The 12570-nt window shown below is 45.6% G+C and overlaps 1 protein-coding gene and 1 pseudogene across 1 annotated transcript; both read left to right on the top strand.

Moving 5' to 3' along the window:
* On the top strand, positions 1 to 611 carry LOC116897752 (annotated as a pseudogene).
* An 8766-nt stretch (positions 612 to 9377) lies between these two features.
* Positions 9378 to 12369, top strand: Igll5 (immunoglobulin lambda like polypeptide 5). The gene is made up of 3 exons (XM_032899199.1): positions 9378 to 9571; positions 10650 to 10765; positions 12050 to 12369. Exons 1-3 carry the CDS (start codon positions 9378 to 9380, stop codon positions 12367 to 12369), a joined length of 630 nt encoding a protein of 209 aa, XP_032755090.1.
* The last annotated feature ends 201 nt before the right edge of the window (positions 12370 to 12570 follow it).

Raw genomic sequence — 12570 nt, 5'->3', positions numbered from 1 at the left:
ATGAGCAGCAACGAATGCTCCAAGTGTGGATGATTTGTCCACTAGGCCAGGGAACGCCCTACTGGTGGAGGTCGGGGTCGTGGAATGAGAAGTCGAGGCAGAGGGTTCTAGTTTGTTTCCTAGACATCTTCCTGACATCTGCTACTGCCGTGGTGAGTCTGGTCATCTTGCCAAGGATTCAGGAGGATGAAACCTGCTATAACTGCAGTAGAGGAGGCCACATTGCCAAGGACTGCAAGGAGCCCAAGAGAGAGGGAGAGCAATGCTGCTACAATTGTGGCAAGCCAGGCCATCTGGCTCGGGAGTGGGACCACGCAGATGAGCAGAAGTGCTATCCTTGTGGTGAATTTGGACATGCTCAAAAAGATTGCACCAAGGTGAAGTGCTATAGGTGTGGTGAAACAGGTCAGGTAGCCATCCATTGCAGCAAGAAAAGTGACGTCAACTGTTACCGCCGTGGTGAGTCAGGGCATCTTGCATGGGAATGCACAGTGAGGCTACAGCCTAATTATTTTCTGTTATTGCCCCTCCTTTTTCTGATTGATGGTTATATTATTTTCCCTGAATCCTCTTCACTGTTGGCAGATAGAGGCTGTTCTCCAGGCCAGTAAGCTTTACGTGCAATGTAAAAGGAGGAAAGGGGTGGAAAAAAACCCCCGAATTTCTGCATTTAACTACAAAAAAAAAGTTTATGTTTAGTTTGGTAGAGGTGTTATGTATAATGCCTTGTTAAAGAACCCCCTTTCCATGCCACTGGTGAATAGGGATTTATGGCTGGGAAGAGTTCAGTCAGTCTAGTAAGCCCTTCTAGGTTTGAGTGTGTTCCCATGTAGGAGGTAAAACCAATTCTGAAAGCATCTAAGCTTCCATAAATAACTTTATTCTCAGCATGAGAGCCTTGGATTGTCTGACCTCAGTAGCTATTAAATAACATCGAGTTACATCTACATCGGGCCCTCATAGAACGTACAGTGGAGTTGGGAGTGAACTGAAAAGACAACTGTGTTGAAGGCTATGCCAGGGAATCTGGCTAAAAGCCCAACACAGGAGCAGCTTCATCCCAGTGCTGATGCTGGACGTACAGAAGGTGATGGCAAAGGTGCAGAACACAGTTTTCCAAAGACTAAATCTAAAACCCAGGGTAAACATCCGATGTTCAGAGTTAGCATAATTTGGAGCTATTCAGGAATTGCAGAGAAATGCAATCTCACAGAAATCAAGATGTTATTTCTGTATACTGTGTCACTTAGACGACCGTGTTTCACTGGCTGTAATCAGTTTTTAAAAGTCAGATGGAAAAAGCAACTGAAGTCCTGGAAAATAGAAAATGTAATTTTAAACTATTCCAGTAAAGCTGGAGGAGGAAAGGGGGGGGGAGGGAAGAAATGGTATATTTTTCATAGTTTCCCTTCCCCCATTCTTCCCAGTTCTTCCCTACCATCCAGATCCATACCTATGTGTCTCTCTTTAGAAAACAAAAGGTATCTAAGACATAATGATGAACAAATTGGAATAGGACAAAACTTCCAAATGAATAAATGAACAAACAAACAGCAGCCAAAGAAAAAACACAAGAAACAAATATGGATGCAGGGGTACATGTTGGAACACTAAGGAATCCCATAAAACCAGAGGCCACAATATAGACACAAAGTGTGTGTGCATGTGTGCATGTGTGTGCATGCATGTGTGTGTGTGCATGCATGTGTGTGTGTGCATGCATGTGTGTGTGCATGTGTGTCAGTGTGTGTGCATATGTGTCAATGTGTGTGTGTATGTGCGTGTGTGTGTGTGTGTGTGTGAATTATATGTATATGGCCTTCTGAACCACCAGCAGTATAAATAATGACACAGAGACTTTTTAATATTTTAAAGCTTAGGCCTTTCGGCTAGGGCAGTCTTGCAGCCAGAGCCAGGTGTCTGGCTTAACTGGACTAATTCTGGCACTATGTCCACCACGTGGTTACCGCTATCTCTCTGCTCTACGCCATCCCTTCCCTGTAGGCTAGTGGTGAATCTCCTGGTTCCCCTGCCCCCATCTCTCTCTCTCCCTCTCCCTCTTTCTCCCTCCCTGCCCCTCCACTCTCTATAAAATAACAATACCAAGATCCTGCCAGTGTATAGCTCTCTGCTGTTACAGAATAAACAATTGAATAAAAAAAAAAAGCCACACCTTCACACAATGTACCCCAACACACACACACACACACACACACACACACACACACTGACTTAACATTAGGAGAAACCTCCCCCCCCCCCAGATTCTGTTGAATTTGTTTTGTGTTGTCATCTACCGCATGGCGTTTGTTTCCCCAGTGAGACTCCCTTGGAGAAAGCGATATTCTCATTTACAGAAGCTATCAACTGGAAATAGCTTCTGGGTTAGGGATGGTGTCTACTTGCCTTTCAGCTCTAGAGCCCCATTGGTGTAGGCTCTGTACATGCGGTCACAGTCTCTGAGCGCCTATGTGCAGCAGCCCTGCTGTACCTAGAAGGCCTTGATTCCTTCCACCCCCTCTGGTTCTTTCACTCTTCATTTCCTCTTCTGGAGAGTCCTCTGAGCTCTGTGGGGAGGGATTTGATGGAGACATTCCTTCGAGGGCTGGTGTTGTAAGGTCTCTCACTCTCTGCGTGTCTGGCTGTGCGTCTGTGAATGTGTTCCCAGCTGCTGCAGGAGGAGGCTTCTCTGATGGTGGTTGGATGGCACGGATCTCTGAGCCATACTTATCGTTCTCTTTAATCTGAAGTACTCCTTGAAGTGCCCAGCATTTTCTGTAAGTCTGACTTGACGGAAGTGAATTCGTTTAGCACGTTTATATTGTGGAACGTTTTTCTTTCTCCTTCAACTATGGTGGTTAGTTTTGCTGGGTATAGTCATCTAACCTGGCATCTGTGGTCTTTTAGAACTTGAAGTATATTGTTGTAGGCCTCTCTGGCTTTGAAAGTTTCCACTGAGGCATCATCTGTATTAGGTGTTCCTTTATCTGTGATTCGTACTTTTTCTCTTGCAGCTGTCAATGCCCTCTCTTTATTCCACATATTCCGGCATTTTAATTGTAATATATTGTGGGGAGTGTTTGATGGCTATCCTTGGTTGTCAGCTTGACTACATCTGGAATTAATTACAAACCCCAAGCAGCTAGGTACACCTGTGAGTGATTATTTTTTTGGGGGGGGGTTGTTCTGAATCATTTGAAGTGGGAAGACCAGCCTTAAATCTGATCACCCAAGGCAAAAGACTTAAAGCTAGGCCACACCTGGGTCTACATAAAGGGCATGGAAGAAGAAAGGCTTTGCTTCCCCCGTGTGCCTTTGCTTTCCCTACGAGCTCATCTATCCTGCTATAGAGGCGTTCCCTCGCCGTATTAGAGCCTACTTCAGGACTCTGGCATATGCAGAAGAACAACTGAAACATCCAGCCTCGTGGAGTGAACGTCTGCTGGATTCTGGGAGACAGTGATAGTTGGACTAGCAGGACCCCTGCCTGTAAACCACTCTAATAAAACTTCTTTATATATAAATTCATTTTGTCAGCTCCATTCTTTTAGAAGAACTGACTATATGGGGACTTTCTTTTCTGGTTCTAAGGTTCTTCTTGTATCTGTATGTATGTGTTTCCCCTTAATCTGGGGTGAGAGCTGATCTATGGCATTGACTTTGTATTCTCCTTCATCTATACATATAATCTGAAGATTTGGTCTTTTCATAGAACCTTATAATTCCTGCATGATTCATGTGATTAAAATATGTTTTCATAGCCTTTGCTTGTGTAGTCTAACTCCTTTTCTTTATCTTAAAATTCTGACACTCTGTCTTCTTCTTGATCCTACTTATAAGCCTCCGCCTGAGTTTTCTGACTTGGTTATTGTGTTTTTCAATTCCTTTTGAACTTCAGCTTGAACTTTCACTATTTCTAAATTTTTATTTAATTAAGCTTTTGTATCTTGGGTCATCCCCACAATTTGATTCACCTCTGTATTTGTCTTTTCTTGGCCATAACTTAAAGGTGTTTTTTTTGCTTATCCTGTTTAATTCCATTGAGGGTTTTTTTTTCAAAGATTTACGTATTTATTTATTTAATGTATATGAGTACACTGTAGCTGTCTCCAGACACACCAGATCTCATTACAGATGGGTGTGAGCCACTATGTGGTTGCTGGGAATTGAACTCAGGACCTCTGGAAGAGCAGTCGGGGCTCTTAACCGCTGAGCCATTTCTCCAGCCCCCATTGAGGGTTTTTTTTTTTAAATGTCTTCTTAAAACTCCTTGGATTCTTCGTTCAAGTTTATGATTGTTGTGTATGCTGAGGTTTTTCTAAGTAATTCCCATTGGAAAACACTTCTATAATGCTGGAGGGTGGGTGTGGAGAGGGAAGGGAACACGTCTTGGTTTTTCATATTGTTTGAATTTTCGTGACATGACCTGTGCATGCAGATTTCTTTTCTTAGACCGATACAGAGTCCAGCTTGCTTCAGGCTGGGCCAGCGCGGGAACTGCTGTGTGTGCAGAGCCAGGCTTGGGAGTGGAGATGGTGCAGCATGCTTGGCTCCAGAAAAGTCATTAGAGAAAGCCAGTAGGTGAGCTGAGCCTCCTGCACTGAGAATTCCTAAGCAGTTATGTTCTAAATCAGAGAGAGTATTACTAGGAGCAAGGTAGTGTCCAGGAATCAGCTGGCTTAGGATTCTTTCGTACTACGTGGATAGGGATTGTAGTTGGGCAAGGAAAGCTTTCGAAATGCTGGTCTCTAGTAACTTTCATTTCTCTCAGGTGTAGTAGCACTGAATGGTAGAAATAGGTAGCCCTTATAAGTGTTGTCATCCCAGGTAGCCACAGGCATCAGAACCTTTGGTCCTAGCAGTTTTAGAGCACTGTGAAGATCTCAGATATGAGAATCCTTGGTTCTACAAGCCTAACATCTCTGTGCAGATATTGGGACCTTGCCCCTGTAAGCATCATATCCCCTATGTATTAAGACTCTTGGCCTCACATTATGATCTCCATGTAGTCCTCTGGTATTGTTCCACTAGACCATTCTATAGGTGAATGCCCCAATTACGTAACCACTTTCCAGTGAACTCCAACTTTTTTGGCACGTGTATGTGCTATGCATGCTCTTTTGTATTCATGTTAGTGTGTGTGTGTGTGTGTGTGTGTGTGTGTACTTGTGTTAGGTATGTAGGGGTCAGGCAGAAGTCGATTGCTGAAGCAGGATTCTTTGCTTGAACCCAGACATTACCAACGCAGGCGGTCTAGCCGGCTTGCTCCAGAGGTGCTCACCTCCTACTTCGGAGGGTTGGGAGTGTAGAGAGATGGGTTTTTATGTGATTCCAGGGATGCAGACTCTGGACCTCTCCCCTGGATGTCATCGCTTGAGATCCTAGACACTACCTTTAAAGGTACTGCCATCTTCACACTGCCACTGCCACACTAGTGACAAAGCTTGGAGCACATGGCCTTTTGGAAGGCAAACTATATCCCCAGCATAGTGAGTGGGTGTCAGGGTGACACTTATGTGCGTCCTAGTGGTTTCTGACATAGATGGTTTGAAGAGCTCTAAATGGCCTCTGGTACCAATCTTAGTTAGCACATGCAACACAGATGTCTTATTTATTTATTTATTTATTTATTTATTTATTTATTTATTTATATTTAGTATACATCATACAGTTTTCTGCCTGCAGGCCAGAAGAGGGCGCTAGATCTGATTGTAGATGGCTGTGAGCCACCATGTGGTTGCTGGGACTTGAACTCAGGACGTCTGGAAGAGCAGTCAGTGCTCTTAACCTCTGAGCCATCTCTCCAGCCCACAGATGTCTCCTTTAAGGGTTCTCCTTTCAGTATTGTGCTCTTGGCTCTGTGGAGGACAAGCCCAGGCTTGGTATTTCAGATGCCATGGTATATCTCTTTCAGTAGTGTTGGCAGGGCAGGAGAGGTGGGCAGAGTTGGTCATCTGTAAGTGCTTACCCCACTGACCCTCTGCCCAGGCCACTGTAAGCCCTATGGATATGTACCCACAGTTCTAGCCAACCTCTGCTGGGAGCAGGGCCTTGGTATTAGTGACTAGATTTGTCTTCTATCTGGAACTTGAACTTGATCTTTCTGTGACTCTATGTACTGAGAGTCTTAACTACCTCTAACATCTCATGTCTCATGCCTCCTGGTCAGAAACATCTGTCTGGACTCAACTCTGTGAATCTGGAAGCCCGACTAAGTGCCATCATGTGCTAGCTTCAGTGCACTAGGGAAGCTGTAGTGAGTGTGAGCACTTCCTTGCTTTCCCCAAGTTTCTAGTCTAACCGTGAAGCCCTGGGAGTTGGAAGCAGCATTTTATGGAGGCATACATTATTTTCTAAATGATTTTCTGTGGTTTTCCGTACATTTTCTGAGATAATGACTTGTAAAAGGCTTATCTTCTTTGGACTTAGGGCCGTCTCAGGGTTCCTTAACAGCTTGGGCAGGAGGTGTACCAGTGTTAAGCCCAGCATATCGATGTGCCCATCTGTGAGAGACTGTGACAAGCACTCAATGGCTATCAGCTGATATAGCTGATTTGCTAGTAACATTTTCTAGAGAAACAAAATTGTGCGTGTGTTTTCATGAATTGATGCCCACAGCTTTGCAGCAGAATAAAGCTATTGTGCCATTACTCCTGAGTGATGGCTACTTGGGCCCTGCAGTAATCTCTTGTAAATAGTCAGTGATTATTATCTGAGATTTATGGGAATTTCAGACCCTGAGCATGACCTCAGTCATAAGACATTCCTGGCAATCCTGGAATTCTTACCAATGAATATGTTTGCTTAGGTAATGGTTTCCTATGACAACTCCCAGATCAGATAGGAGGTTTTGGTATGTGGCAATTGCTAGAAGGTCTTGTGTGTAACGATCAGTAAAAGCACGTTGGCGAGGGGGTTTGTTTAGTTTATTAGCTCTGATGTCCTGCTGCTAGCAAAAGCCTGTAATATATCATGCAGTCTCTCTCTCTCTCTCTCTCTCTCTCTCTCTCTCTCTCTCTCTGTCTCTCTCTCTTTTTCCCCATATGACCTGACCAGTATAACTCTCAACACAGACTTATACTTGAGGATGGCAAGCTCAGAATCTGAAGGGGCTGTCAAGGTGGAAGCCCAGGGAGGACTTGCTATTAAGCTTAAAACCATTAGCCAGCAAAAGTTCTTCTTTTTCAGGGGAATTCAATCTCTGTACTCCATCCAGTAAGCTGGATGAGTCATCCATATCATAAAAGATAATATATTATTTGAAGTCCATGATTTAAATATTAATTTCATCAAATTATCCACAAAGCATCAAGATAAAGATTGGACCAAGTCCCTGGGCTCTTGTAGACCAGCCAAGTAGATGCAGAGACCTCCTTGCTATTCTGGCTGCACTTACTACTTCCAGTGTTTGCTTCATTATCATTTCATGTTCAGTGAAACCTGGAGATCTGTGGACTTTGGAGAATATTTTGAGCCTTCCAGAACCACAGAAGCCACCTCAGAGAGGGTCTTAGGAGCCATGAAATAGGTTAGGGACTCTGAAAGCTAGGAAGCTTCTAGAACACCAACATGTTTGAACTGGAAAAAGCAGTTCTGAGGCTGTTCTAAAGTCAGTCTGTGTAGGTGGGTTCACAATGGTCACAAGCAGCTTCCCTGGGACCTAGATGGGCAGGAGCCAGAGGAGAGAGATATTTTCTAGTATCAAAGCAGGGCAGAAGTATCTGGATAGGAGACAGTCTTCTACACAAGGACAGAAGAGTCAGGTATCTTGGGTGTTGAGCAAAGGGGGTAGTCTGATGGCTGCATCTGGATAACTGCAGGAAGCCGTGGTCTGTGGCTTGCTTCTTGCCATGAGCCTGTGGTAGAATCAGGTCTCAAAGAACAGTTAGGTCACTATACATTTAGGGTAAGTATGGCACTTCTCTAAAGGGAATCATAGGTTCTGGGTCCTGGGATGTGGGGTTGTTGGGGTGGAGTAACTTAGTCAATGTCCCTTGGATCCTTCTCCAATCTCCAAAATATAAGGAGGTCAAAGTAGGCAGAGAAGGCCATGTGCCCCAAGTGAGGAAGAGCTAGATAGTATCAGAGGTCACCCCTATGCTCACGGTTCATCTTTAGGGGAACTTGTACTCTATAGCTTGCTACTTTGTCCTTGTCCTGATGGACCACGAACACTCCAAGATGTAATGCTTGTCCCACAGGGTTTCCAGTCAGTGTCTGTGGGACACAGAGATCCAAGTCGTATCTTATCAGTCCATGGAGTCTGACTTCACTGTGGCTCTCGTGATCTCTGTGGGACACCAAGATGTCTGCCTATCCCAGCCTTCCACAGTGTGGCTGGATGGATGAAGGGGAAGTCTTGGGTGGCCACAGCTGGAGAAACTCATCGGCTTTGGAGAAAGATGTACAATGAAGTTCTGAAGTTCTTCTGTGCCACAAGAATCCTATAGGTCATGGGAAACAGTGCCGAGGATAGACTTTGCATGTTTTGATTATACAGAAAAGCACAAATAAGATGGCAGATAAATAGCTTAGAGTTATTTGACAATGCATATGGGGTATCCAAAGAGCATGTAATATGTCTCGACCCAATTTCTATTCACTTTCTTTGTTTTATGCTGTTTTTAGAGACAAGATCTTGTTATGTGTCACAGGCTGGCCTTGAACTCACTATCCTGCCTCAGCCTCCTTAGTGTTGCAATTGCAGGTGGCTGGCATGGCAAGTGGCTAATGTTTATCAGTTCTACTGTTGAAGATATGGGTGTTACCTACAAAGATTTGGGGTGTCTTAGTTTGTTATATGAGACCTATAGGTGCTGAATATGGTGCACTAAACACCGTTTTAATCACTACGTCATTTTTCCTGGGTCGGTTCAGCTTTTTGCTGGACCTAAACTTCTGCTTTCAGGATACCCCTGGCCCTACATTAGCTACAGCTGTACCTTACACCTCTGGCATTAGGCCTTTAGAGACTCTTGTTCCATGGGGGCAGGTGTTCAGTTGTTGGCCCATTTAAGCCCTGGGGACCTGCCCCACAGACCCAGGAGCCCTTGGGGACCTAGGTATCAGTCAGGCGGAGCTGCCCAGAGCTCCAGGGATGGGGTTAGACAGGCAGCTGTGAGTTAAAAACAGTTGAGCTTGTATCCCAACCACAGCCGGGTAGTTTGCAGATGTCCCTTTGGGAGAGACCTCCACAGATGGTGACCATGGGCACTGGGGTATGCCTGCTGGTGGTGGAAATCAGAGACAACCTGCGGTTTGGCTACACAGATCCATTTGCACTGGAATAGCTTCTGGCCGTCAGAGGAAGAACAATTCTTTTACCAGGAGACCTACATTGCAAGTGGGACCGGAGTTGACTTTGAACTTCTGGGTCAATGAAGCTCAGGGCAGGACAGACACTGGGCACTATCCCCAGGCAGTGTGAAATTCTCCTTCTGTTGCTGCTGTTGGGCCTGGTGGATGGTGTCCACCACATACTTTCCCCAAGCTCAGCACAAAGAGGCAGAGCTGTGGGCCCTGGAGCCTCAGTGGGAAGCAGCAGGTCTAGCCTGTGGACCCTTCCAGGCAGGTAAGGGGCTTGCTTATAGGGGAATGTACGTGTGTGGGTCCATGGACTGGAGGCTGAAATGGGTGACTGGGAAGGAAGGTAACCATTGAGGCCATAGGTGTGAGAAGGAAGAATCTGCCTAAGAGGAGGGGGCTGGGCAAATGCTAGCTTAAACTTAGTACCTAACTCATGCAAGGCCAGTATTCTATCGATGAGCCATATCCATAGCCCGCCTCCCTTTTCCATTTATTTAGAGTAGAGGGCTTACCTGATTGCCTAGGCTGATCTTACTTTCTGTAGCCTATGCAGGATTTGACCTCCTAGATCCTTCCTCCTTCCTAAGTCCTCTTTAGTAGCTGGAATTAAGACTGGTACCAGGTTATTTTAGTGTGTCATGGTCCTAATTCATTTAGAATTGTGTGGGCTCATCTTAGTCAAATAGTTGCAGTTTTAGAAGTTTATTATTAGACAATTATCAAAACATCCATTAAATATTCTGAGAGTGTCTTGGGGTGGGAAGAGTAAACACTGGGGACATGGAGACCCCCCAGTGAAGAAGACTTTGTCAAGCATGAGGACCTAGTTCAGACTCTCAGCACTCATGCATCTGCTATCAAGATACAATCACATGTTTTTTACTCAGATAAATAGAAAAAATTAAGGTTTGGTGTGGTGGCACATCCCTTATATCCCAGCAGTTGGCAGGCAGAGGCAGATAGACCTTCGTGAGTTTGAGGCCAGTCTGGTTTACATAGTAGCCTCATGACAGAAATAAAACAAAAGAATTCTCACAAAATATAGTGTGCATGGGTCCTGGGATGAAGCACAGGACCAGGAGGAATACACACACACACACACACACACACACACACACACACACACACACACACACACACAAATACACATCAGAGATTCCTGGCTCCACTACACTCACCAGAGAAGATATACTACCCAGAAATTTTCTGAGAATCTGTTGGACCTGGTGTTGCCATCGACACAGAAAAATTCATAGATGGAAATAGGAGATGGATAGATGGACTTATTTTCTGCCAAGGACATAGTTCATTTCCTGAAGTCCGGTGCCTAACTCACCCAACAGGTTCCTGTTCCAGATCATTCCACGGGGAGCAGGTCCCAGGTGCTGGCCCCATAGGCTTCCATCTGAGTCCCAGTTATGGTACGTCTTTGGTAGTGGGACCCAGCTCACAATCCTAGGTAAGCGATTCCCATGGTCTCATGATCCAGCTGTCTTAGGGAAGTCCCTTTTTCCTCTGGGGAGTTCTTCTCACCTGCCTTTCCTAGTCTTGTAGTCTGAATGGTACCTTTTTCTGTGAGTATGGGGAAGGCAAGTAGTTCTAAGGTAAACCACAGGGAAGGTCCCAATAGCTTCATCTACTCTTCTGAGGCAGATGTCCAAAAAGGGATCAGGGACTGAGGTTTTCAGGCTATAGAGACCACTGCACTTCAGCATCTAAACTGAGGCCCAGATGCCTATCCAGATTAAGAAGGCCACATAGTAGGTGCAGGGATATGACTGGTGCCATGAATCCTGCCTTTAAAGATTCAGGTAACCCTAGATAGAAAACCACAGAGGCTGAGAGAAGAATCTGGCTCAGTTTAATCTTCTGCTGACCATTGAGGTCATAGAGACACAGAAAAGGCTTAGAGTGACCAGGTAACTGGAACCAGCTCCTCCCAGGATGATTACTAGAAAAAAATGTAGACTGTCTATTGTTTCTGGGGTCTCTCAGGCCTGGAGCCTGTTGTCTAACTTGTCCATCTCCCTCAAATGTCCTTAGAGTTAGATGAGGAATGAGGGAGCAAATGGTGCCAAATGAAATCAGGAGTCACCAGAGACTTCCTGGGTGCTCAGGGGTTTGCTATCCTTCCTAGTCTGGGAGACGGAGCCCCAGGAGCACAGTCAGAGTAGGCCTTGTGATTACTGTGGACAAAGCATCAGGCCCTTGGAGGAGTTCCTAGGACTTTTCAGGATGGAATCTAATCCTTGGTGAGATAACTAAATGGAATCTGGAGCACAGGCCTGGGAGCCCTTATACAGCAGGTACACCTCAAGACCAACTCCCCAGGACCAGTCTTGCAGAATAAATGAGCAGTAATTCTCAGAGGAGGCTCTGACACTGGAGAAGCAATGGGGGTTGGGGAGCTGCTCCCCACCCCACTGCCCACAGGAGGTCAGAGTCAGATCCCAATTCAGATTCCAGCTCCTAGTGGCTAGAGACAGATGGCCTTGGTCTCAGTGGGGAAACTGCAAGGGGCAGGGTGTGGGTCATTTCACCTGGAAGAGGAACACGGTCTAATAGGGCACCAGGCTGTCTGCTCTCCAGGGGACTCAGGTGGGCAGAGGAAAAGAAGGAAGCATTCTTGATGGAACACTCTGAGCTGTAGTGAATGGCTACAGGGCTCCTGATAAGAGGAGGATGCTTCCCTGTCATGTGGGCTCTCCTATGCCAACTCTTATCCCCTTCTCTATCTGCACAGGGCAGCCCAAGTCTGACCCCTTGGTCACTCTGTTCCTGCCTTCCTTAAAGAATCTCCAGGTTAAGAAGGCAACACTAGTGTGTCTGGTGAGCGAATTCTACCCAGGTACTTTGGTGGTGGACTGGAAGGTAGATGGGATCCCTGTCACTCAGGGTGTGGAGACAACCCAACCCTCCAAACAGACCAACAACAAGTACGTGGCCAGCAGCTACCTGACACTGATGTCTGACCAGTGGATGCCTCACAGTAGATACAGTTGCCAGGTCACTCATGAAGGAAACACTGTGGAGAAGAGTGTGTCACCTGCTGAATGTTCTTAGACCACGATCCTTCCTGAAGCATCAGGGGGCCTGGATCTAAAGTTCCAGAAAAAAGTTTTTTGTTTTGTTTTTGTTTTCTTTTGCCATTAATCATCCCACTGTTTTTCCTGTGTGTAATACTCAATAAATATCTTATCAGCAACAAGAGTCTTGCCTATATCATCACTTGCATGCCCAGGGATGCAGAGTTGGGGAGTCCTG

The sequence above is a fragment of the Rattus rattus genome, chromosome 4 (assembly GCF_011064425.1).
Source record: "Rattus rattus isolate New Zealand chromosome 4, Rrattus_CSIRO_v1, whole genome shotgun sequence".
Lineage (NCBI taxonomy): Eukaryota > Metazoa > Chordata > Mammalia > Rodentia > Muridae > Rattus > Rattus rattus.
The sequence above is the reverse complement of the archived record's forward strand: the minus strand, read 5'-3'. Positions and strand labels throughout refer to the sequence as shown.

Coding starts and splice junctions, on each gene's coding strand:
- Igll5 (XM_032899199.1), top strand. CDS start 9,378: ATGAAGCTCAGGGCAGGACAGACACTGGGCACTATCCCCAGGCAGTGT. Junction 9,572..10,649: donor CTGTGGACCCTTCCAGGCAG/GTAAGGGGCTTG, acceptor CTCACCCAACAG/GTTCCTGTTCCAGATCATTC. Junction 10,766..12,049: donor GACCCAGCTCACAATCCTAG/GTAAGCGATTCC, acceptor CTATCTGCACAG/GGCAGCCCAAGTCTGACCCC.